Raw genomic sequence first — 27,877 nt, forward strand, 5'->3', positions numbered from 1 at the left:
TGTTTTGTGCCATTTAATTTTTATTTTGAATCTGTGTGCAATGAGCTGTGTACATTTAAACAGAACCAACCCTTAATTCAAACTCGACAGCATATGTATTTACAGAATTTTAATACATTTCTGATGGATTCTATTTGGTCAAAACAAAACGTCCTTTTGTGAATCTTTATACAGTGTGAGGTTTGCTTTATATAAATCAGCGTCTGCACTTTGACATGAAACACAACAATGTGATTAACGACAGCAAAAACCGAAATTAAACTTTTTAATGAAATGAAAATGCCTCACCCAGGAAAGGCTGTCGCATTACACATGCACACACACAAACACGCATTCACACCCCATCCCACTCAAACTGTGAAATTACATTCAAAACAAATCAATAACAGTTCTGTTGAGAAACTAGAACTGTAGTCAAAGCAGAAGGAAATGCGATTATGTATTAGGCCTTTATCTGACACAGGGACTTTCAATGAGTGTGAAAATGACATTCGTGTGTCCATCTGTCAAAGAAGTTTCCACACTGTGAATTATGATGAAAATCCATTTGTTGGTGAAGTGCACCGTGATCCTTAAGCTTTGAGATGTGTGTCGTTATAATGTGCCGTTCCAATGTAAAGCAGTTCACAGTAGCATGATGGGAACTCACGGCTCGCTCAACTCTCCTCTTTCACTGGTAGATTTATGATGAACTCAGGAGAGTACTTAAAACTGCACATGAAAAAAGACATTAAATCAATATCACGTGACTCTTGATTATAGCAACACATATAATATCAAAATTAATTTGGGACGTACCCTGAGGTTCGCTCTGTGTGCCGTTCTCTTCTTTGGCGCTCTCTGGGTCACCTGAGGAGAAAGGTAAATATTTTCATATCTGATGGTTACCATGACGACTTACTGCTTAATTTTTTTAATGAATAAGAGAGCTGATAACTGTATAGATCATATAAAATGGTCACAGTGATTCAGTATTTGCTGTAAATATATTAAAGTTACATTTCGTACAAATTAAAAACTAAAAAAACTAACTATGCCTCTATAATGCTGATATATGTGTGTTATAACTGTACACATACACTTCATTGAATGAACACTTTAACATAATATTTACTTGAAATTCGCTTTAACAGATATTAAAAAATACAAACTGTGCGTTGTACATTGACAAGGCTAGAGTTTGAAAATGACACAAGTTAACGCTTCTGTTAAAGGAATATTCTGGGTTCAATACAAGTTAAATAAATTTCGACTCACCCCTCTTTTTCTTTAAAAAATGGTTAGGGTTGTGTTCCAGTGAGACACTTACAATGGAAGTCAATGGGGCCAATTTTTGGAGGGTTTAAAGTCAGAAATGTGAAACTTATAATTTTATAAAAGCACTTACATTAATTCTTCTGTTAAAACTGGTGTATTATTTGAGCTGTAAAGTTGTTTAAATCATCATTTTAAGGTTTTAGGTTTACAGCATTATGTCGTCATGGCAACAAAGTTGTAAAATTGTCTATATCTTTCCACAGATGTGGTTAGTAAGTGATTTTATGACAGTAAAATCATGTTAACACACATATTGTTTATGTCTTGTGTCTATACTTTTGAAACGGTGAGTATTTTAATGTTTACAGATTGAAGGGGCCTGGGTAGCTCAGTGGTAAAATATGCTGGCTACCACCCCTGGAGTTTGCTAGTTCGCTAGTTTGAATCCCAGGGTGTGCTGAGTGACTCCAGCCAGGTCTCCTAAGCAACCAAATTGGCCCGGTTGCTAGGGAGGGTAGAGTCACATGGGGTAACCTCCTCGTGGTCGCTATAATGTGGTTTGTTCTCGGTGGGGCGCATGATGAATTGAGCGTGGTTGCCGCGGTGGATGGCGTGAAGCCTCCACACGCGCTACGTCTCCGTGGCAACGCGCTCAACAAGCCACGTGATAAGATGCGCAGGTTGACTGTCTCAGACGCGGAGGCAACTGGGATTCGTCCTCCGCCACCCGGACTGAGGCAAAATCACTATGTGACCATGAGGACTTAGAGTGCATTGGGAATTGGGCATTCCAAATTGGGAGAAAAAGGGGAAAAATCCCCCCCCCAAAAAAAAAATGTTTACAGATTGACCCCATTGACTTCCATTGTAAGTGTCTCACTGGAACACACATTTGTGCTTTTATTAAACAAAAGGAGGGACGAGCCAAAATACATTTTTGTGGTAATCAACATTATGACACAAATGCTGTCGATTGATATTAACTTGTATTGAACCCGGAATATTTCTTTAATTGACCAAAAGCGCTGTTATTGGCTGATGATAACAATCTCAAAATGCTTATTAAATTACTACTTTGAATGAATGACTTCATGATCATTAAAGACGGATTTATAGTGGTATGTCTAATGTGTCACCACATACAACTATAGATATAACAGTGTTTTGTTGATTATGATAAATAAACAACAGCAAAATGTACATAACAGCTACATTTATTGTGAAACATAAGCAAGCTGCAGACCTCTTTGGACCTTGAAACACAGTTTTTTCTTCTGATATGTGAAGTAGCCTGTAATCGCTCCAACGGCCGCCACTGCGATTCCACAAACAATGCCAACAACTGTACCAGATCCATGGTCTGAAAACAGACATGATTAGAAATGTAACATTTTTGGAAGAAAGTGTTGCCTGTGCAGAACTCTCAGGCAGGGCACTGGTGGATGGTTACTAGAGTTTTTAAGTGAAAAGAGTCTCTGATATTGTGATATGACTTGAGTCTCTCCTTCAGTTTAAGTCTATAGGATTTTTTTCTGCACCAGGTGAAAATCGGATCTCTCAGTAAAATAACAGCACACCTCTCCTCAACAACACACATGATTTAAGAGATCATGTCTGCAGCACAAGCACACTTAACGTTTAAATGATCAAATCACTAACACTAAGTCTGAGCAACAGTTATAATAAAAATCAGATGCAAGTAGCATCAACAGACACACATAATCATCCACTAGATGGCAGCATTATTTTACATCCACTTTAGCTCCATTTTAAAATATGCAACAAAGCCTGAATTACAACACGGATGTTTGACATAAAATATCTTTAGACAGTATCACCAGGTATTCTGTTAATCATTAGGCTTTAAATATATGAACTATAAATTACCTCAATAGATGCAGCCATGTCAACACACTTCAAAGTCGAAATGAAACAGTTCACAAAATAACATTTTAAACAAATGTGATAACATAGCCCTTTGCCATTCATTCATTTATTCTTTTATAACGAATAAAGAACCGGCTCATGAGAGTCATTTGTTCGGGAATCGGACTACACTGATCGCACTGTTTGTTTCACGCTGTAGATTCAAAAGAATCGGCTCAAAAGAGTCATTTGTTCGGGAATCGGACTACACTGATCGCACTGTTTGTTTCACACTGTAGATTCAAAAGAATCGGCTCAAAAGAGTCATTTGTTCGGGAATCGGACTACACTGATCACACTGTTTGTTTCACACTGTAGATTCAAAAGAATCGGCTCAAAAGAGTCATTTGTTCGGGAATCGGACTACACTGATCGCACTGTTTGTTTCACACTGTAGATTCAAAAGAATCGGCTCAAAAGAGTCATTTGTTCGGGAATCGGACTACACTGATCACACTGTTTGTTTCACATTGTAGATTCAAAAGAATCAGATCAAAAGAGTCATTTGTTCAGGAATCGGACTACACTGGTCACACTGTATGTTTCACGCTGTAGATTCAAAAGAACCAACTCATAAGAGTCATTCGTTCAGGAATCGGACTACACTGATCGCACTGTTTGTTTCACACTGTAGATTCAAAAGAATCGGCTCAAAAGAGTCATTTGTTCGGGAATCGGACTAGACTGATCACACTGTTTGTTTCACACTGTAGATTCAAAAGAACCGGTTCAAAAGAGTAATTTGTTCGTGAATCGGACTACACTGACGCACTGTTTGTTTCACACTGTAGATTCAAAAGAACCGGTTCAAAAGAGTAATTTGTTCGGGAATCGGACTACACTGATCGCACTGTTTGTTTCACACTGTAGATTCAAAAGAACCGGTTCAAAAGAGTAATTTGTTCGGGAATCGGACTACACTGACGCACTGTTTGTTTCACACGGTAGATTCAAAAGAATCGGCTCAAAAGAGTCATTTGTTCGGGAATCGGACTAGACGGATCACACTGTTTGTTTCACATTGTAGATTCAAAAGAACCAGCTCAAAAGAGTCATTCCTTCAGGAATTGGACTACACTGGTCACGCTGTAGATTCAAAAGAACCGACTCATAAGAGTCATTTGTTCGGGAATAGCACTACACTGGTCACGCTGTGTGTTTCACCTTGTAGATTCAAAAGAACTGGCTCAAAAGATTCATTCGTTCAGGAATCGGACTACACAGGTCACGTTGTGTGTTTCACACTGTTGCTTCAAAGGAACCGACTCACAAGAGTCATTTGTTCGGGAATCGGACTACACTGGTGGCGCTGTGTGTTTCACACTGTAGATTCAAAAGAACCGATTCATAAGAGTCATTTGTTCGGGAATCAGTCTATGAGAGTCATTTGTTCAGGAATCGGACTACACTGCAAGTGCTGTGTGTTTCCCACTTCAGATTCAAAAGAACCAGTTTAAAAGAATTGTTTGTTCGGTAAATTAACCCTTTAAAAAAAAGAGTTTAAGGTTTGTGTGTGCACTAGTGTAGGTGTGGCACTTAACAACAGTCTTTACACAATGCTCTGCTGCAGACACTTATCAGTACACACGTCACAGTTGTCCCAGTAGAAACTTCTCTAGGATCTGACAAAGCTCAGCAAGAGTTGACACATTCATTGACTGGAATGTTTGTGAGCAAAAAAACCCTCAAGCAAATGACATGAACCTGTGAACCCGATTTACAGATTCAACAGCAGATGAACGAGTGAAAGTGCCGCCAAAAGCAAAAGAAGCTTAAGAGCAGTTTACAAGAACTAAAAGAGAAAGTTTGGCTACAGAGGTTTTTGTCATAATTTACTCACCCTCATGTTGTTCCTATGATTACTTATATGTTGCTTTTTTAGAGTTTGACAGTCGTGGTCACTATGAACTGTCAATAATGACATAATTTTCTGTTTTGGCAGAACTACTCATTTAAATGGAACAGGAAATAAAAAGTTAATTTAATCATTTCAGTTTGTTCTGACTTCAGTAAACATTAAGAGAAAATGAAAGAGCAGATTGTCTGTGGCTGTATTATAGATAATGAAGTCATGCAGTAGATTCTGATGAATCATTAGTGCTGTTTGTGGAGTCAAGCAGTGTTTGTGCTCCATACATAAAAGATCCTCAAATCATGTGTGTTGTTGAGGAGGGGTGTGCTGTTACTTTACAAACAGGGTGCAAGACTCATTTCACTTGTACCTGGAAGCAACCACCCAAAACGCTCTTCTTAAAAAATTTCAAAATCCAGTTAAAATATATTTTACCACTTGGGTCAGACACTGCTCCTGCACTGCGTGCTAAAATGAGAGGAGAGGACATAGAAAATGATTAACACAGATTTTGGCAACAACCATATAGATATGAAAAATTGATGTGATAAAATTAGCCGAACCTTTCCCAGGACCGCTGTCACCTGCGCTTTGCCTGTCTGCATCTCCAAATGCATTTTCTGCTTTAAACAAACATCTCTCAATAATTATTGTCAAATGATCTAATTCTATACTAAATAACAAAAATTAAATAACAACTTTCAGGGTCCAGGCATGTATGGAAATATGACCAAAATAATCAAATTTGACATAATAGATCCTATAGATTATGGACGCAGTGTTGGTGTCAAAGTGTACCTGCTTTTATCTCAGTTGCACATTTAGGATTATCTTAGGTTATAGCGCCCCCTACCATTGGGAATTGATGAAATGCTGGATGTGACCTCAGAGCTTTTTGTTTTCCATGTGTACTAAGTTTTAAGTTTGAAAATTGCGCAAACAAGAAAAATGCCTGTTAGTTATAACTGGCCACACCCAAAAGAGTATTAGCTCATATCTTCAGAAGGACTTAGCAAATCAAGATTAGTTTGACAACCTTTAGGCAAGGAGGGTCTGCAGATGATGTTTACCAAAATTCATGCAAATTGGACAAACGGACTAGGACATTTCCGATTTTTTGTAACATATATATATATAAATCATTAGGATAGAAAAAAATTATACGGAATTTTATTCTAGCCTTTACAGTTCCAAAGTTATTAGCAAAAATGCAAATTGGCTTATTTTAGTGCCACCTTGTGGCCAATTCTCACCAAATTTGGTATACTGCCTAATTTTGCCGACCTGTAAGCTGACACCAAATTTCATAATGATCGGCCTTTCACAACACAAGTTATTATCTGCTGAATTATTATTTTAAGAATATGTTCGCACTTGACCCAAAGAAGATGCGCAGGAGTTCGTTTTGTAGCTGTAGCGCCCCCTATGGGCAGAATTGTACCAAATTTTGCATGCATCCTCCAAATGTCCTGTTGTCTATGTATACCAGATTTCGTTACATTTGGACCTTGTTTTAATTAGATCTTGGTCAATTAATCAAACTATCAAGCTATTAATTCGCTTATATCTTTGAAACAGTTTGACATATCAAAATAATTTTCATAACTTTTAGGCAATATAGATGATGTATACCAAATTTTGTGCAAATCGGACAAACAGTCTAGGAGGAGTTCGAAAAAGTATTTTAGACGGAAATGAAATCAGAGGAATACATTTTGTAGGACTTGACTCAAAGAATCAGGAATCGGTGCTTGGACCCTAATAATAATATAAACAATATTAAAACATGAACTGCATGCATTGAAAAGATTGTGTTTATGAACATAAATGTCGAAATCTGAATCCAATAAAAACGTTACCTAAATCCTCTTCTGGTTGAGCTTCCTCATCTACAAAGTAAAAGATACAAGATAAAATTCACTAAGAATGAATAGCGTTTATTTGCATGCATTACTTCACTACAGTAATTATGCAAATCAGATGCTGGTGCAAACATGCCCACAAAACTGGAGCTCCTTACGCAACATAATGACAATTTGCGACAACACAAACGTATAGATGGACTAATATTCTAGCACAAAGCTGAGGTAAATAAGTGCATTTTGTGATTTCACAGGAAGGTGTAAACTAAACATAATTGCACCACTAAACAACAAAAGGCAAATGCAGGATACTGAGACAAAAATAACAGAAATGTCATGAAATTCATGTTTTTATGTCTCATTTTCTGTGCATCACGAACACAAAGCGCTCCAGTTTTTATACTACTGTAATATAACGTTTGAGTTCAACAGTGTGAATGGGCAGTGGACTAACACTAAAGTACACCAAAAAGAGAAATCATTTAAACATTGGTAAATGTATTAATATTTAAAATATGATTATTAGTACAATTTTAATCCTGTGTAATTTTTATGTACAAAGCCTTGAAGGAACTCATACATTTTATTGCATGCTGTTGTACATATGAGTAAGTACATTTTCATGGTGTGTTCACACAGAAATGAGCAAAACACTGTTAATTGCAATTATTTGTATGACAATTAAATGACATCCCTAGCAGTAAGTTCTAGGTCAAAAATGAACTCAAATGAAATAGATTTGTATTTGCCTATTACCTAAATCCCCAAGAGCTTCAGACAGATCAAATCCTGCAGAATTTACCAGAAAAACAAAAACAAAACATAAGCATACAGCAGAACACAACATACAGTAAAAAGTAGCTAGGCAGGTTTGCAGGTGTCAGATGCATGTAACCTTTGACCCAGAGTGCACAAACCAAAGACAGCTGTGCAGTCAGTGAATGACTTAACAAACAGTGTTTTAGTATAAACGCACCAAGTGAGATTTAAACATAATAAAGTGAATATTTACTTGACAACAACACTTATTACCCAGTAGAAATGTAAATGCAGTCATTGTTTACTCACCCCTGTGTTGTTATAACCCTGTATGACTTTCTTTTTCTGAACACAAAGGGAGAAATTGTGAATAAATGTTGTGCTCAGTGATGTCATACAATGGCAGTTTATGGTGACCACCTCTTCAAGCTTCAAAAGAACACAAAAGTATAAATCAGAAGTCTAATAAATTATTCCATGAGACTCATGATTGTTATGAAAGCATACGATGAGGTTTGGTAAGAAACAAACTGAAATGTAATGTTTTATTTAGAGAAACTGTTGACCGACCGTTGATCTCCTGTGTGCGTTCATGATGAGTATGCGCAAGAGAAACGATTCATGCATGGGGCGTTCAAGAGAAAACGCATTTGTTTACCTAAATACAGGTCCGCCACAGCGATAGACACAACTGAACACAACACAGCTGCACACAAACCAGAGAACCGAACTTACTAAATATGTCTGATGAGTTTGTAGTTGGATAACAGATGCGTTTCTATGCTCAGCCTTATTTTTTGGAAACAGAGCACTCAATCAAACCGAGAGATAGACAGAGGAGGCTGAAGGCAGATACAGTCACAATGACACATGATAAAAGGTATATTTTCTATGTTAATCAGAGTTTTAACCAGTTGTGACAACTGACAGTACATTCTGTCGATCGCTTGGTTTCTATTTTTGGTTTGGCATCAGTCCAAAAACTTTCTCATAACAGTTTATTGAAGCCTGCATCTCGCTAGCCGGTTAAAAACGACTTGATTTTGGCCAAGAATGTTACACCTAATGAATGTTTTCGCTGAGGTTATCGATCTCTTCAGTCGGAGATCTGTCACAAATGCTCACCAGTTCAGAATGGAGACGAGACATTCCCGCCTCCTCTACCTCTCGGTTTGATTGAGTGCTCTGTTTCAAAAAAATAAGGCTGGGCATAGAAATGCATCTATTCTCCAACTACAAACTCATCAGACATATTTAGTAAGTTCGGTTCTCTTGTTTGTGTGCAGCTGTGTTGTGTTCTGTTGTGTCTATCGCTGTGGCGGACCTGTTTTTAGATAAACAAACGCGTTTTCTCTTGAACGCCCCATGCATGAATCGTTTCTCTTGCGCATACTCATCATGAACGCACACAGGAGATCAACGGTCGGTCAACAGTTTCTCTAAATAAAACATTAAATTTCAGTTTGTTTCTTACCAAACCTCATCGTATGCTTTCATAACAATCATGAGTCTTATGGAATAATTTATTAGACTTCTGAATTATACTTTTGTGTTCTTTTGAAGCTTGAAGAGGTGGTCACCATAAACTGCCATTGTATGACATCACTGAGCTCAACATTTATTCACAATTTCTCCCTTTGTGTTCAGAAAAAGAAAGAAAGTCATATAGGGTTATAACAACACAGGGGTGAGTAAACAATGACAGAATTTAAATTTTTGGGTGAACTATCCCTTTAATAATATTAGGGACAGCATCCTGGATCAGAACTATCAGTCTCCTAATGCACTTTAATGACAGGAAATGAATGATTGACAGTTCCAAACCTCTCGCAGTTTTCTCAGTGTCTTCAATTGGTTCCTCTGGTACATCACTGGAGTCTGCAGAAACAATACAAAACATGAGTTTGTGATGACATTTATATTACAGTCCAGCAGTCCACGAAACACTAGATAAAAATGAGTGTTTCTTCAACTTCAGGCACTTTTAGCACTCTGAACTTCTAGAAAGTCTTATTTAAACATGTTTCACACTCTCACTAGTTGATTTAATTTGTCTCCTAACAATGTCCATCAGTGTGTGTTCATGCATCACAGGAGAGTTATGAAAATTCATTTCCAGCACATCTCAAATTCTGTGATGGAAATGACATTTTTCAAATAAAATGACCGACTTCTTCGTCTTGCTGAGGCTCATTTCATAGCTAACATTTGATGCATCCTAACTACACACAATTCCATCATATTTTCACACTTTTTGCCTAATTTGTCAAAATTACAGCGTGATTGGAAATGATGCCCAATAAAAATTGGCCAATTTCATCTCAAGCATGCTCTTCACTGACACTTTTGTCCCATTGCTTAACAACTTTTGAAAAAACTTTATTAGTGTGCTGGAAATAACGCAGTTATACAATAAATCTTAAATTGGTTTCTGTTTATTTCACTCTTGTTTATATGATCATAGTTTTAAACATGTAATAATTAGTATGTATATAATGTAATGCCATAGTTTAATATTGAAAGTCTGTCTCTAAAGACTAAAACAGTCAAATCGATACATAAATGACATTTGAAAAGTACCAAAAATAATGATGAAGGCCTGATGAAACGTTTACAATTCAGTTTGAAAGAGACCTTCATATAACAAAAAGTTTGAATAAAAATCAACCCCCTTGGACATAAAAGTGCCTGAAGTTGAAGAAACACCCAATTATATTCCAAAAAAAAGCTAGCAGGATGAACTTCCCTCCCAAAATCAAAAGAAACAATGAAAGAAATGAAGCCAATTTTTTTAGATCATTAAGATTTTTCTTTCTTTCTTTTTAGCATCTCGTTACTGTCATGAGAAAATCTCATTCTTCTCTTATTTCTTTCGTTTGATTTTGCGGTAAAATATGAAATATGACATGTTCTTGACAGGTTTCATGATGACTCACACAGTGATAGCATTTCTTTTTTGTCTTTTTTATATTTGTATCCCCTTTTCTCCCAATTTGGAATTCCCACTACTTAGTAGGTCCTTGTGGTGGCGCTGTTACTCCTGTTATCCGGGTGGCGGAGGACAAGTCTCAGTTGCCTCCGCTTCTGAGACCGTCAATCCGTGCATCTTATCACGTGACTCGTTGTGCATGATACCGCGGAGACTCACAGCATGTGGAGGCTCATGCTACTCTCCACGATCCACGCACAACTTACCACACGCCCCATTGAGAGCGAGAACCACTAATCACGACCATGAGGAGGTTACCCCATGTGACTCTACCCTCCCTAGCAACCGGGCCAATTTGGTTGCTTAGGAGACCTGACTGGAGTCACTCAGCACATCCTGGATTCAAACTCACGACTCCAGGGGTGATAGTCAGCGTCAACACTCGCTGAGATACCCAGACCCCCAATAGCATTTATTTTCTAAAATAAGCGCCAATTCATGTTTTCACATTAATGCTTTCAAGTTATGGAGGAAATTACTGTATTACAACGCACCTGTTTCAGCAGGACCTTCAGGTGCATCTCCCTCATCTACAGAATTTACACATGAAAAAAAAAAATGTAAATTCACTCGACATACAAAAACTACCGCCAACTGACCTCCTCACGTGAAGCACATGAGCAACTTGATTGATTTCAACAGAACTTGATTTTAGCATAAACATCAAACTAACGTCGCAGTGTTTTTATAAGCATAAAAATACATAGCACACAGATATTGGATAAAATAGTCCTTTTTCAATTTTATTGAGGACAATGAAAATCTATTTTATAAAGTGCATTATTATTGTTGCATTGAGTCATGTCTATTTTAAAACTCCCGACATCCTCTCACACACACACACAGACTCCAACAGGGAACACAATCCTAATAACTGGCGACGTTTATGAAAGAATAATTCCCTGACTTCTTTGTTACCTTCTTCTGGTTCCTCTTGTGCTGGTTCCTCTTCCACTTTACCTGCAGGTTCCTCTGGAGCTTCTCAAAAACAAACAATAACCTCGTCAGGAGGATTCTAGAATTAATCTAAATCAGTTCTTCTCAACCGTCGGGTCTGATTGGGTCACAGACAGCAGGGAAAAACAATGCTAAATGCAAATTCATTTCATTTCATTTCATTTCATTTAGAAGAAAACACGATGTCAACACATGGTCGTGTGTAAGCAAAGCCAGTTGAGAAGCATTGATCTCACATGTGGAGTTGTAATATAACAATTATAACAATAAACAGTTTTCATACATATGAGGTGTTTTCCTAACTATTTTATTTTATAAATGTTTATAAACCTGTATATAAACACGTGTTAAGCCAAGTGTTGACTCTGTTTTAGTTTAACTGTGGCTATAAAAAAGTTGCACATAAAAATGTATGAATATTGTTTCTATGTAACCAAAACAAACTAAACGTTTATAAATGACGTCACTTTATATCTTTGTAAAAAGATGCTGTCAGTCTGGGAGATACCAAAGAAGAACAGTAAATCTTTGTTTAACCTGCTACAGTGACTTCAGGTTCATCAACCTGCGGATCAGCTTCTGAGAGACGAAAAGAATCAATCAAAAGAGTCACACATTCAGTGTGTTAGCTTAACTTAAAACAGCATGCATATAAACATCTGCTAAAACTGCTGGCATGACAAGAAATGAACCTGCTTACCTGTTACATCTCCGTCACTCGCATCATCTACAAATACAATTAATAAACAAAATTATACAGTATATGAACCGTTCAAGCATTAAAGATGTTTTTGGTCCATTTAGGAGTTTGACAGATGTGGTCACTATGAACTGTTGTAAAGAGATGCGTAAAGATTCATCAGAAAATCTCCTTTAGTGTCCTACAGAAAAACAACAGCATACAGGTTTGGAACGACAAGAGGATGAGTAAATGATTACAGAATTTTCATTTTTGGGTGAACTATCCCTTTATTCCTTCAGACCGAGACCCAAACATAGAGTTTGAGAGGTTGAGTTTTGAGTTCATGTTTTTAGGAAGCAACTGATTATAAAAACCTTAAATTTGTAAGCATATTTTGTTTTGGGATGTATTTTGTATGACTTCAGAAAACATAGCCAGGCAATAGGAAAATCTTGATTTTTAAGCACATTTTGCTTTGAGGTGACTATTGTGTGACTTTAGCAAGCTGTGATGTTCACTATGCAATTTTTTATATTTTATAGAAAATGTTTTCATAAAAAAATAGGTGATGTTTAATTGTTGTAAACAAACGCAGCAATTCTACCACACTGGCTCTCTGGGGTTTAAAATAGTCTTGATAGGAAAAAGCAATATATAAACAACATGAAGTGAAATTCAATAACTCAATAATTTCTTTCATGACAAGAAAGTAACCAGCCTACCTGTTACTTCTGCCTCATCTGCATCATCTACAAATACAATGAATAAACATTAATTAAGCATTATTGATGTTTTTTGTCCATTTTGTAGCTTGATAGTCATGGTCACTATGAACCAGCACTGTTTAACCTCTATGTTGTGTTCCGGATGTGTGTGTGTTTTTTTTTTTTACTTGATCCAATTGGAATACAATTCCTTGACTTTGTTCACATATGGTATCTGAAAACACACAAATATTTTTTACCATTTTCTTTACATTTTATTGGTTTTATTTCACTTTGTACACTTGTTGTGTTTCCGGTCAAAAATGACCGGTCATTGGAAATGAATGGAATAGACTACAAAATACAGAAATATTTAGTGTTCAGGAGCATGACAATACTTTATATGAGCACATTTGTGGATGTGTGTTTGCACACACAAAGTCCTTGGACATGCACACATAACACACACACAACACACACACGCACACACAAACAGACACACACACACACACACACACAAAGTCCTCGGACATGCACATACACACACAACACACACAAACACACACACACACACACACACATACACACAGACACACACAAACACACAAACACACACACACACACACACACAAACACACACAGACAGACACACACACACACACACACAACACACACAAACACACACAAACAGACACACACACACACACACACACAAACAGACACACACACACACACATACATACACAAAAACAGACACACACACACATACACACACAAAGTCCTCGGACATGCACACACACACACATGCACGCACGCACGCACACACATGCACAACACACACACACACACAAACACACACACAGACAGACATACACACACACAACACACACACAAACACACACAAACAGACACACACACACACACACACACACACACACAAACAGACACACACACACACACACACACACACACACACAAAGTCCTCGGACACACACACAACACACACACAAACACACACACACGTGCACGCACACACGCACAAACACACGCACACAAACAACACATACACAAACAACACACACACACACACACATAAACTCACACACTCACAAACACACACATACACTCACAAAAACAAACACTCACACACACACACACACATACACTCACACAAACAAACAAACACACACTCACACACACGCACACAATGTTTTATGATCTTGAATATTTCAAGATCTATTTATTATATTATGTTGTGTTTGGGCTCGTTTGAATCGGGATTGTCTGCTGTAATTCCCGATACATTACTGTTTATGTTATATGTATGTTTCAGGAAATAATCAGAAAAAATGTGACAATAAGACACTTCAGTTTATTATATTTACGTGTGTCAGTGGTAATTTAATACACTAAAACTCACTGCAGATTGACCATCGAGTGAAATACATTTTCTCATTGCATTCTACCAATTGTGACCTTTCCAACGATATATAACACACGACTATCTCATCTTTTTCATGTTTTTACCAACTCTGAATATAATTGTAGTGATAACAAATTTGCAAATGATGAGAACGAAACAGTTCTAATTTGTCAGCAAATTAAAAAGCATTATTTAAGAGTTGTTAGGATCAGCTATATGCAAATGTCACCTATTTTGTTCAGATCAAGCTAGCATTTTACCAATTATGACACCATAAATAGTCTTAAATCAGCAACGCACAAACTAACAAACTGTACCAAACATAAAAACATGAATTGCAATAAATGTAATAATTGCTGGCATGACAAGAAATGAACCTGCTTACCTGTTAAAGCACCGTCACTCGCATCATCTACAAATATAATTAATAAACACTAATCAATACATATTTGGAGTTACAAATGTTTTATTTACCATTATAAAACACAAGGATGTAAAGTTTCCTTAAATAAATTTTTTGGGAAAATAATTTGAGAATGCCAGAAAGTTGAACTGCCACAGTCTGATCTAGCAAGAGTGCCAAAATATCACACAAATATTGCGCATGCTAAAGATGCTTTGCATGAAGCATCATGTTTCTACCTGTTTCAGCAGGAGCTTCTTCTTCTTCTTGAGCAGGTTCCTCTTCAGCTGACAAGATGGAAATGAGTGAAATCTGAGTCATCGTAATCAACGTCAGTTGCATATCATTATGACACTGTTAAATCTGTTTCTTGTGAGCATGTCTAGTCCTCTCGACTGATTCATAGCTTCAGTTCATTTGATATGATCAGTCCTCGAGGTATCGTTTTAGCCATCACGAGATTTTTCTTTCACTCACTGTGAATAAGATGATTGTCACTCGAGAGCAGTCTGACTCTCGTCCTCGCTAACAATTGACTGCAAGCAACGTTTTTAATGTCGCTTCTGTTTTTTCACTCTAGGTGCAATATTTCATCTACTCACTCGTAAAGGAAAATATTAGATATTTTCATGGCTTTTTAAGGCTTTATTTACATTCACTTTTCCAGGTTTTAAAAAAGTCCCTAATATTTCCTAATTATTTATAACTGTGGGAACCCTGTTATAAATATTCAAATACTTTTATATATATTTTTATAGATTAACAACAGTAAAACTTTGCTATCAGGGTTTGGTCACACTTGAGATATTATGAGATATCAAATGTATTAGATTAAAAACTTCATGAGGTTTCAGCTGCCAACAGGGTCTTAAAGGAATATTCCGGATTCAAAAGTTAATCTCAATCGATAGCATTTGTGGCATAATATTGATCACCACAAAAATTAATTTCGACTCATTCTTCCTTTTCTTTAATAAAAGCATAAATCTGTGTTCTAGTGAGACACTTACAATGGAAGTCCCTTGAACCCGGAATATTCCTTCAATCAGACATTATATAGTTTTTTCTCTTATTTTCAGCATATTGTGCACCATTAAAAACCGTGTAAAGATAAAAATAACATCGACTTTTAAAAACGCATCTCGAGACACCTGTGTTCTGCTCTATTCTTTCCGATGCGTCTAGCTTTTTTTTAGCACAAGAACACGTTTAGTCTGAACAGCCCCTCACTCTACACAAGAGCAATATGTAGCTGATGAGATATTTGTAGAGCGGAAGTGTGACGGGGAGGAGGGTAACCCCAATTGGGCTAATCAGCCGAAGAGGGGAATAAGGCCGAGCCGGATGCAGCAGGTCAAGAGAGAGAGAGCCACACGCAGCTGCCGTGTGTGTGTTTGTGCTTTGTGTCTTTTTGTTTCATTAAATATTACTTTGACTGTTCAGCCGGTTCCCGCCTCCTCCTCCTTGCCCATTTTAAACCCTGTTACAGGAGGAAAACTAGAAAAATGTGCACTCAGGAAATGTACAACCAGAAAAATGTACAAAATGTCCAGGCCTGGGAATCACAATTTTTAAAATTCCCTGATATTTCCAGATTTTCCATGACAGTGGGAACCCTGTTTAAAGATATTGTTTAGAATACCTGGTGCTGGTTCTTCAGGACTCTCTGCTGTGGGCTCGACATCTGATGCAGCTTCTGAGAAACAGTTGAATCATATACAGTATCTATAAAAGCTGAAAAAGCTTTCATATACCTAAAGAACATTAGTGATGTGTTGCTTGTTTTGTGAAGGCTAAATGTGTCTGTGTAAGTGCAATCAAAATGAAACCACACCAATAATTCAAATATAAGTATGTATATTTAAAACGTGTCTTTACCTGGTTCAGGGTTTGTGTCTTCAGGTTCAGGATCTATAAACAACACAAAAGACAATAACTGGTGTATCATAAAACCAAATGTTGCACAAGCAGTGTTCAAAGACGTAAATTGTCGATGAATGCACATCTGTAAGCGCATATTGTATATTAATGGACCAAGTTGCTCTGTTTGACATCTCTAAACAGCATACAGTATTGTCTGAGGAAATGTCAGATTAATATTAGATTTAACTATTTTTATCAAGCAGATAGTTCCAAATCGGGCTCTAAATTGAGTGAATGGGTCACATCTGAAGCTGTTTAATATAAGCACACATACAGTACTTTATATTCATGCGGCAAGCTGCTACATCGTTGTACTTTGTTATACTTTTATATTTATAAATGTAACTATTTATTGAACATATGTGTCTTTTATCATATTGTTGTTAGCCCCTGTTCTGCATAAACAATAATCCACTCAAGGCACACACAAAAAAATAGAAAAAAATAGAAAATACTTTTTTGATTTAGCAAGCGATTATCTTATTGGCTGATTTGACAAAACTTCTGCAAGCTAGGGCACATAGATGTTTTTTTTTTTATTTTACTGAAAACAAAAAGAGCTGATCTGACCATCTGGCTGAATTGTTCTTGTTGAGGACCGGTGCCGTTCTGTACCGATTAGGGATGGGTATTTTAGTTTTTTGTCTGCTTGAGTACTGCAATTTTTTTTATTTTGTTTACTTCAAGTACACAAAGTACTGTGAGTACTGCACTATTTTCCTTTACTCAAAGTACTGTGAACTGTTTTTAAACTTTTGTTACTTTAAGTACTCAAAGTACTATTCTTTTACTTTTTTACTTCAAGTACTTAAAGCACTGTAAATACAGCATTGTTTTTTTACTGTGAGTACTTGAAGTACTGTGAGTACTGTACTATTTTTTACTTTTTTTACTGTGAGTACTCGAAGTACTGTGAGTACTGCACTATTTTTTACTTTTTTACTGTGAGTACTTGAAGTACTGTGAGTACTGTACTATTTTTTAATTTTTTACTGTGAGTACTTGAAGTACTGTGAGTACTGTACTATTTTTTACTTTTTTACTGTGAGTACTCAAAGTACTGTGAGTACTGTACTATTTTTTACTTTGTTACTGTGAGTACTTGAAGTACTGTGAGTACTGAACTATTTTTTACTTTTTTACTGTGAGTACTCGAAGTACTGTGAGTACTGTACTATTTTTTACTTTTTTACTGTGAGTACTTGAAGTACTGTGAGTACTGTACTATTTTTTACTGTGAGTACTTGAAGTACTGTGAGTACTGTACTATTTTTTACTTTTTTACTGTGAATACTCGAAGTACTGTGAGTACTGTACTATTTTTTACTTTTTTACTGTGAGTACTCGAAGTACCGTGAGTACTGTACTATTTTTTACTTTTTTACTGTGAGTACTTGAAGTACTGTGAGTACTGTACTATTTTTTTCATTTTTATTACTGTGAGTACTTGAAGTACTGTGAGTACTGTACTATTTTTTATTTTTTTACTGTGAGTACTCAAAGTACTGTGAGTACTGTACTATTTTTTACTTTTTTACTGTGAGTACTCAAAGTACTGTGAGTACTGTACTATTTTTTACTTTTTTACTGTGAGTACTCGAAGTACTGTGAGTACTGTACTATTTTTTACTTTTTTACTGTGAGTACTTGAAGTACTGTGAGTACTGTACTATTTTTTATTTTTTTACTGTGAGTACTCAAAGTACTGTGAGTACTGTACTATTTTTTATTTTTTTACTGTGAGTACTCAAAGTACTGTGAGTACTGTACTATTTTTTACTTTTTTACTGTGAGTACTCGAAGTACTGTGAGTACTGTACTATTTTTTACTTTTTTACTGTGAGTACTCAAAGTACTGTGAGTACTGTACTATTTTTTACTTTTTTTACTGTGAGTACTCAAAGTACTGTGAGTACTGTACTATTTTTTTACTTTTTTACTGTGAGTACTCGAAGTACTGTGAGTACTGTACTATTTTTTACTTTTTTACTGTGAGTACTTGAAGTACTGTGAGTACTGTACTATTTTTTACTTTTTTACTGTGAGTACTTGAAGTACTGTGAGTACTGTACTATTTTTTACTTTTTTACTGTGAGTACTCGAAGTACTGTGAGTACTGTACTATTTGTTACTTTTTTACTGTGAGTACTTGAAGTACTGTGAGTACTGTACTATTTTTTCACTTTTTTACTGTGAGTACTCGAAGTACTGTGAGTACTTGAAGTACTGTAAGTCAATGAAAGAACTCTCAGAAAGCGCATCTCTCCATTCTTCCTCCTCTTATATTGTTTCACTTGCTTGTCTTTATTTACTGTAGAATATCTCCAGATATTTACGTGGTAGGGTTAGGGTTAGTACAGATTACGTTTGGTTGGTATGAGTACTTTGAGTACAAATGTATTTTTTTATGCCAAAAAAAATTTGTAGTGTAGCTTATTTGGTTCCTGAGATACTGACCTCTTGCCATTTAGTCAAAGTTCTGGCTATATGAGACTAGTGCAAGTCACTGAGAAACAGCGTTGTCGAACCTCATACTTTTCTAACACATGGATTCTAGTTTCTGCCTCGAACATGACACAACCTTTGGCTCAGCTTAATGCAAATGCGCAGGTGACGATAAATCACTGTAAAGAATGCTTATGTCATAACTCACCCTCTCCATCGGCCTCACTGACAGATGTGTCGTCTGAATTTTGTGGTAAATCTTCTGCATTGGTGTTGGCTGCAGGTATAAAATCTACATGTTACATGTCAGGACAGTTCTGAGTTTCTACCATAACACAACAAAAATCCAGTGAGCGAATTTGTCATGAACAAACCTGTTAGAGGCCCCTACATATCAAGTTTTCAGGAGCTTTACATGAAACGTACTGAATGACACTAGCTTTTCGTGCTTTTACTTTAAAACAATATGCAGTATAATTGCTGCTACTGAGGTGCAGGAACAAAAAATAGGAAGTAGACTGTCACAGTATGTTTTCCATCTCAACCAATATTTCAGTGCAACTTCACTGCAATAAAGGCTTACAGGGGGTGGACAGAAAATCAAAAGATTTTAAAGGAATTATTCACACAGCAATTATGATTCTGTCATCATTTACTCAACCTCAGGTATTTTTTTTCTAATGTTAGGAAGATTTATGATGCTCTTTTCCAAGCAACGAAAGTGGATGGCGATTTATATTGCCGTGCTTCTAAAAGGCCAAAAGCATCATCCTAAAACTATCATAACGGCTATCATTCGGCTTCAGTGACATCAAACTTGGTGTAATGCATCTAAAGTGCCATTTCTAAAGACACAACAAGCTCAAATGAGATTTGAAAGCTGCAGCGGAGGGGAAGATTATCAGTGAATAACAACTTACATTTTCATCTGTTGCTCATACAAAGCTATTGTAAGAATTCAGAAGACTTGGAATATAGAACACAAGTCGTATCTACTACTTTTACGGTGCGTTTTGTCTGTTTTGAATCTTAAGAGTTAAAACCACCATCCACTTTTGTTGCATAAAAAAAGCAGAAGCTCAGACATACTGCAAAACATCTCATGTTGTGTTTTATGGAAGGAAGAAAGAAAGAAATACGGGTTTAGAAAGGGTGAGTAAATAACCATTTTTAATCATTTTTGGATGAACTGTTCCTTTGAAGTTGGAGTAAATAAATGTTCATTTATATTGGTTTGATTGGCAATTAGCAGTATGTTTCAGCTATGAAGATACACTCAAACAAAATGGCTCTGACTGAACTTGATTCAATCGTCGACAGTCGTTCCACGTGTTTGAAATTAGTTTTCTTAACTTAGAATTACCATGCATTCTCAACACAAACACTTTGCGTAGAAAGAACCTAGTTGAATTGGGTAAACCCAACAAAATCAGAAGTGTCAATGCAACTAAAATAAATCTCTTTTATTTCTTTATGCACTAACTAGTGAATGTGAATATTAGCATGCTAAATACATGCTGGTTTAAAGCACTACAGAGTGTAAACTAGTAACTATGTTATAGTTAGCACTAGACTTGCCATGATCAGAATTTTCACACCGGTGCGGTGTTCACGTTCAAACCGACAAACACTGGTATTACCGCTGGTTCAACGCTAAGTGGTACTATGGGGTAATTTTTGTTAAGCAATAACCTGCAATTAAAATTGTGTTGTTCAGCTTTTTGAAAGATGGCTTTTCAACAGTTGTAAAGGGCAACATCTCTTTGGCAACGAACCGACTTCATCTGTGCATTCTCTCCATCATGGGCGACCGGTTGGGTATTTCGTTGTCCGGGCAAATACATCACTTATTGTGGGTTGTTGCGGGTTTAATGTTGGTGTTTTATTACCTTTCATCCCAGGACCCAGTTTAGCTGCATCGGAAGGGTAATGACTTTGAATGTATGTGAATAAATTCATTTTGTTCCCTCCTAGGGCTGGGTGATATGCATATATATATATATATATATATATATATATATATATATATATATATATATATATATATATATAAATAATCACAGTATCCAATTACATCATCAACCCTCCGGCTGAGAGATTGAATATTCTTGCTTTAGTGTTTTGCATTGAAAATTACATTTGTTTATTTAAAAAACAAAAAACTTAAACCAAAGACATTTCTAAATTCAAATTGCACTTCAAACGAAACGAAAAAGCAATTAAAATAACAAAGTGGTCAAAAAAATAAAATAAAATCATATACTGTAACCAGCTTTCCATGTACCATCACGCAAGTATCCGTCTATGACAACAGGTGGAAAATTACTAATACAAATTAAGATCTGAAAACAATTCTAAATGTAAACATAATTGTAATGATGATAATAATCACTGAAATATAAATCATGATTCGAGGTGAACGTGTTTTTGCATTATTTTATGATTTAATCACAGATGTATAAGCTGCAGAGTTGCGTTCACAATGAACTGCTCTGTGGAAATAAAGTGAACTGAACTCAAAGCACCTCCTGAGCTGAGATGTCTGAGGTCATTTACAGCACTCATAGATGATACTATTCTTGCAACAAAATTTCATAAGACTGAAACAAAGAAAGAGTGAGAATCCTTTAATACGTGTGTTCCACGAGACTGCACACCTCCGAACAAATGTTTCCCCCTTTTACCCGGTATAAAATGTCACACCGGCGTTGTCCCTTGTACCGAATAAAACCATTCACCGTGGCAACCCTAGTTAGCACAGCATTTGCTGAACGAAGTGAACAATCAATTTCATGTTGCCATCGTTAGCTGAAACTCCAAAAACTCCAACATCAGAAACTCTTCTAAATCTCAACAAAACATTAAACACTAAAAGTATCCCCCTTTATATTCATCTTCAAGACATAAAATTACACTTAATTTTTACATTTACTCTCCTTATTGGGTCGGGGAAATGGAAATCACCTGTCCAGTCTCGTAAATGCTTCATTAACACCACAAAATGTATTAATGTATTTCCAACTCAAATTTATAAAGTGAACCTCCATTTTACAAATTTAAATGGAAGAATGCAATGAAATCAAGTTATGACCAATTGCTATATACATACTGAATTAAGTAAAAGGAACAAGCAGCAAAAATCCTTTTTTTTTTTTTTTTTTTTTGAGAGCAGTCAACACTTTGAAATACGTTTTCCAAAAGCAACACATGTTGATTAACAGATATTCAAAAAGGCCCATTAGTCAAAGGAGCAATTGGCTCAGACAGCCAGTTACTAAATCCCAAAAACGTACAGCTAAGAAAAGAACGCAGAATTAAATCAGTGCCAATGTGACCCAGTTTGGACAAAAAGTTCACTTCATGATCTGAACAAAGATTAAGTTTTGAACAGGGCCGTTATTTGGAAACTATTCTGACCCAACACCAAAGCACAGCCACACAAATCCTGGTAAATGGTTTGCTTTTGGAGGAAGCCAAAACGGTTGCCAACAGTTAGAAATGCTGGGGAATCAGTAATGTCATGAGCACATCTTGAAATAACAATTTTTTCCAATGATTGCACCACAGCCATTGACTCAAAAAGTCAAAAAACACATCCGACTAGAACGCTTTGCAGTGTAATATCCCAGTACACGACATGGAAGTACAAAACAGCGTTTCGAAAAAGGAATTTAAGGTGTTCTGAAGGCAAAGGATGTCCCTACTTCCTTGTTGGGTTGTGTAAATGAAGGTTCAAGATATAGAAAAAGAACTTCATAGCACTATATTGTTGAGAGACAACTAAAGGAGGCATAATCTGTGTGGAAGAACAACTACAAGGGTTGTTCTTGAACCAAACAAGATCAGTGGTTCTCCGCTGGTTTTGCTTTAGGATCCAGATTTTATGTTGGACATCAAGTGGTGATGCAACACTATGCCAAACCCGTATTTAAAGTAGCCTGGGTCATATTTTCTTTTACATAGTTTTGTTTATGGCTTTCAGGGATGAGGGCAATGGTGGCCTAATTTGGCTAGCTCCTCGTCAAAATATTGTAGAGTTATCTTGGACCTGATTGGCCTTGACTGTCAACAACAAAAGATATGGGAAAGTGTTTTCTCCTTCATTCAAAGACTGGTAGAGCATGGCACTAGCAACTCCAAGGTTCAACTCCCAACAAACAAACTTATTAGATGTATCATTAAATGCACTGCAAGATAAAAATGCATTACAATGCATAATGTATAAAGTTGATTAGCCTAGTTGCACCTTATTATTAGTTACATTTTGTATAATGTCCCTGCTGGCCGTGATCAGGACAGACTTGTGCCCATTTGTGAGTCCCAAACCACCAGTGGAGACCCACTTATATAGATATCCAGCATAGTGGGCATTTAAAGCTTATCATCACCTTGATCAGGAATCGTTGTTTCCTTTTCGTCTGCTGGGGTGAGGTCAGCTGCTGCAGCCTCTGGAAATAAGGTAAAGGTAAATTAGCATTTATTGTGGGCACAAAACCTGCAAAGTTTTTCAGATGGTGTGCCAAGTGATTATATTGACCACGTCAAAAGGTTCACTTGAATAAACTTAATGCGAGACCACTGTTATGAGAGATCATAAAATGATAGCAATATCTCGCAATATCTCATTTTATTGCTTTGGCACAGGGGGAAGTTGTGACAACGATCGCCACCAGATATGGGTGTGGTCACGACAGAATGTTACTGCAGCATAAGACATGATCGAAACTTACCATCATTCTCAGCGTCATCCAGGGCATCTTCTGCAACAACAAAAAAACAACAAAAACAAGATTCAGCTTGAGAATTTCATAACTAATGTTGTTACGGTTCATAAACACTACTGGACAAAACTTTGAACATACTTGAATGAATTTATGTTTTTCATGATTTTAAATATCTTCAATACTGTTTAAAAGCATCTCAGCATGAAGCACCTCATGAAGCTGCATGAGAGAATGAACAGAATCTACACAAACAACCTCAAATACAAAGAAGCTTTCATTTGTTTAACAGTTTTTGGTAACTACATAATTTCCATTCTTCCATTTGTGTTATTTCATAGTTTTAATAACTTGACTATTACAAAATGTGAAAAATAGTTATAATAAAGAATGAACAAGTCTGTGACTTTTGACTGATATAGGTGTTTTTTAAACTTTGGGCACTTTTAGCACTGTGGACATCTAGAAAGCAAAGTCTCGTTTACAGGAGATTCATGTCATTTTTTTCTGATAGTATGAAAATTCCCAGCACATTGTCATTTCCACAATGGAAATGAATCTGATGGAAATGACATTTTTAATGTTTTTCAAATAAAATGACCGACTCGTTTGTCTTGCTAAGGCTAATTTCATAGCCAGCATTTGATGCATCCTAATTCCACACAATTAAATCAAATTTCCTCACATTTTGTGTGATTTTGGACAAATTTCAGCTTGATTGGAAATGACGCTTACGCTGTAAAAAATCAACTTCAGTTTTGTCAGACAAGCTCAGTTTTAAAAGTTGATTGAACTATCTAATAAAAATAAATAAATAAATAAAAAAAGTGAGTCTACTTAAAACAATCAATTAAGTCAACTTTTATGCCATTTAAGTAAGAGCAACTTACATTTTTAAACAGTGAGCACATACAATATCAAGTCTGGTGGTGAAGGCAGAACATACAGGCTTTTGAGCATGCTCAGTTTGATCACTGACCTTCCAACACACCCCTATTTGAAACGTTGTGCACCTCTGTGAAATGGAAGTTTAAATTTCACTGTTGTAAGTCTATAAAGTCAGGCTCTACCATGGAAAATCAGGAAATATGTGGGAATTTAAATCTTTGATTTCGACTATCCGTTTGTTAAAGTCATGGAAAGGTCTTGAAAATTCATGGGTCAAAATCTGAGGGAACCTTGTAAGGCTGAGCACTATGAACTTCACACTGTTGCATCTGCTACTGAGCAGCCCGCTGTGGCTGAAGACACTACCCACAATCCCCTGCTCTTGAATTTATTTATGTGTGTTTGGTCAAAGCATGCCGACTTATGACTTAAAAAAATTGTAAATAATCTGATTTGAATCAATAGATGTTTTTGCTCTTTATGTGTTTTTAATTATGTTTTGCTGTAAAAAGTTGTGTTTTTTTTTTAAGTCACCATCAGGGTCATTTGTGTTCGCTTTGATGAAGTATCTTTATTTATAAAGTTGATTCAACTTCTAAAAGTTTGAAGTACTTGTAACCTATGCCACCATTTAAGTTAGACCAACTATTTGGTCTCTTGGTAGGGCTGATACATGAACTTATGTCAAAATATAGATCTACTTAAAAAAAAAAAAAAAAATATGATATTGTTTTCAAAAATATTAAAAAATTATGGACAGCTGTACTTAAAAATTCTAGTTTACTGAACTTAATGATCATTGATATTTTTGAGTTCGCTGAACTTATTGTATTAAGTTCATGGAACTTGACAACTGGAATTGTTAAGTTGGTAAAACTAATTTGCCTGAAGTTGAGTAAACTCAAAAATGCTTTGCAGCTGGTTGCCTTACTTTTTTAAGTTTACTCAGCTTTTTATTTTTTACAGTGTAATAAAAAGAGTGATATTTCCCTTTCTTTTTTTTTTTTTTTTTTTTCCTGTTTTGTCTCATATTTCATCTCAAGCATGCTCTTCACTCACACTTTTATTCATTTGGTTAACAACTTTTGAGAAAACTTTATTAGGGGCAAAATTGTTTGGTGTGCTGGAAATGAAGTCTGAATAATTGATAGAAATCATTTTCACACTATAAATATTGAAATGATTTGATTATTTCACTCTTTGTTCAGATTAAAACATGATAAGTTGTATTTTTTTATGATGTATTTTCATAGTTTAATTTTGAAAGTGTGGGTCTGAAGACTAAAACAGCCAAATCTGCACATAAAAGACATTTGAAAATTACCACAAATAAATGACGAAGGCCTGATGAAACGTTTCCAATTCAGTTTTAATTGAGAGACTGAATTGAGATAAATGAGAGAAGAAGTTTTAATCCATTTGTGTTCATAAAAGTCAACCCCTGGGACATGAAATGATCCTATAAATTGAAGAAACACCCATAAACAGTATTTGTTTTTCAACTTAGCAATGAAGAGAAAGGCTTTGAATTCATCTCTGATTCAGTGTGTATTAAACAGATGCAACTTCGGTTTTAATGCAAATTTAGTGTTGTTTAACACTCAGCGTTGCACACATTGTTGAGTCTTCAATGATGCTTATAAGTCATAAAATGACGCAGATCCATTATGTAACACATTTCCTTCAAGTTTGTCATGTTTTGCGGTGGTCTTCAAATAACACCAGGTAGCCTTTTCAATGAAAATCCTTCTTTTATGTCCACGATAAATGCTAATGACTACAACACACCTACAGGATTTCTTTAACTCTGCATTTCCAGAGCTGCCCTTTTATTTAATCCTGTCAGTAGTTGTCAGAATGAAGAGACACAAAAGAAGTTTACTCTAGTGAGCCACAGCTGAGAGAAAGAAAGGAAGTTGGCAAAACACCTGCGCGCACACACACACAGGAGCCTAAACAAAGAGCCTCTCTTTGCACATTCCCTCCAAAAAAACAGAAAAGAAAATCCAAGGCTGTAGTGTCGCAGTGTGGCGTGCTGTCTCACTCACAAATGGACAGAGAGAGAGAGAGACATGCAAACTCCCCAGGGTGCATCCAAAGCATCCTTTCATAACTCAAATGTGTTCCCTCTGTAGGGTGCGGTCTACATCTGGGACTAGATTGAATTTCTGGGACTGCACGTCAATGCTAATTTCACAACACTTAGTTGAATGCGTGTCTCCCGCACACATCTGCATTTAATGGGGTTTTTTTTATTTTTAAAAGAAAGATAAAGCATATTTGTAATAAACAGGCTCTTAACCACCACAGACATTGAGAGGGACACGTCCACCCCAAATAGTAACATAGTGATCCATCATTATAGGTTATTCAATGGCTAAACTTTACATTTGGTCCACCCAATCCAACATATGGTTATTACTGGTAATAAGAAATGCTGTACATGTGAAAACTTTAGATGAAGTCATTGAGAAGTCTGAGCAGCCCATGCTGCTAGTCAAGAACAAAATGTACAAAGAGAGTAAATGCATTGAACTGTGTTGGCATAGGTGGGTATGACTTTACAAATTGAACATGTTTGAAAACTCATACTTCTCTGAGGATGTCGATTTGCTGACTAAGACAGCACTTATGATGGTTAAATATTTGCATTTGCATTATATAATATGTAGATGCAGTATATTAGTAATCAATTAATTGTTGAATAGATGTTTTGTGCAATTCAAGCATGTGGTCATTAGAGTAGATATAGACTCTTACTACTAAAAAAAGACATTTATGATTCGGATTTAGATGTCAATTTATAACATTTTTAAAAAATGTACACTATAGTTAGATATATCAGTTCATAGATTACAATGAATATGTGTGGTATCACAAAACAAAGAAACTTTGTATCATTTTTTTTTTAGTTAATTTTCGCTTTTTTATTATTTTATTTTATTTTACAGAACACTGCTGGTTTGGGAAAAGCTTACCTTGCATCCTCACTCCAGTAACGATTAAACTTCCCAAGACGAAAATCCACAGGTATGACATCATTGTGGTTTGAATTAAACTGAGCTAAATGCGGTCTCAGAAAGAAC

At 36.1% G+C, this 27,877-nt stretch overlaps 2 protein-coding genes across 5 annotated transcripts in view; one reads left to right on the top strand and one right to left on the bottom strand.

Annotated features, from left to right (window-relative positions):
- The window catches only part of LOC127448282 (uncharacterized), a 384,406-nt gene that overhangs the window by 6,523 nt on the left and 350,006 nt on the right, over positions 1–27,877 (top strand). The window lies entirely within an intron of this gene.
- Positions 3–27,877, bottom strand: part of LOC127448276 (cytochrome c1-like) — a 27,997-nt gene continuing 122 nt past the window's right edge. Inside the window, exons 1-21 of one of the 3 annotated variants that reach the window (XM_051710688.1) lie at positions 27,770–27,877; positions 23,913–23,942; positions 23,571–23,630; positions 19,391–19,459; positions 16,693–16,725; positions 16,457–16,510; positions 15,054–15,101; positions 14,797–14,823; positions 13,007–13,033; positions 12,303–12,329; positions 12,140–12,181; positions 11,564–11,623; positions 11,140–11,175; positions 9,481–9,534; positions 7,654–7,686; positions 6,895–6,924; positions 5,599–5,658; positions 5,471–5,503; positions 2,501–2,617; positions 799–849; positions 3–711 (exon numbers count right to left, since the gene is read on the bottom strand). The exon at positions 27,770–27,877 is cut by the window's right edge and continues 120 nt beyond it. In XM_051710688.1, coding sequence (XP_051566648.1) covers positions 683–711; positions 799–849; positions 2,501–2,617; positions 5,471–5,503; positions 5,599–5,658; positions 6,895–6,924; positions 7,654–7,686; positions 9,481–9,534; positions 11,140–11,175; positions 11,564–11,623; positions 12,140–12,181; positions 12,303–12,329; positions 13,007–13,033; positions 14,797–14,823; positions 15,054–15,101; positions 16,457–16,510; positions 16,693–16,725; positions 19,391–19,459; positions 23,571–23,630; positions 23,913–23,942; positions 27,770–27,833 — 984 coding nt within the window. In that variant the 5' untranslated portion in view covers positions 27,834–27,877 and the 3' untranslated portion in view covers positions 3–682. The remainder of the gene's footprint in view (positions 712–798; positions 850–2,500; positions 2,618–5,470; positions 5,504–5,598; positions 5,659–6,894; positions 6,925–7,653; positions 7,687–9,480; positions 9,535–11,139; positions 11,176–11,563; positions 11,624–12,139; positions 12,182–12,302; positions 12,330–13,006; positions 13,034–14,796; positions 14,824–15,053; positions 15,102–16,456; positions 16,511–16,692; positions 16,726–19,390; positions 19,460–23,570; positions 23,631–23,912; positions 23,943–27,769) is intronic. The other 2 variants (XM_051710689.1, XM_051710690.1) reach the window with 2 other exon arrangements.

This window comes from Myxocyprinus asiaticus, chromosome 11 (assembly GCF_019703515.2).
Source record: "Myxocyprinus asiaticus isolate MX2 ecotype Aquarium Trade chromosome 11, UBuf_Myxa_2, whole genome shotgun sequence".
NCBI classification, from domain to species: Eukaryota; Metazoa; Chordata; class Actinopteri; order Cypriniformes; family Catostomidae; genus Myxocyprinus; species Myxocyprinus asiaticus.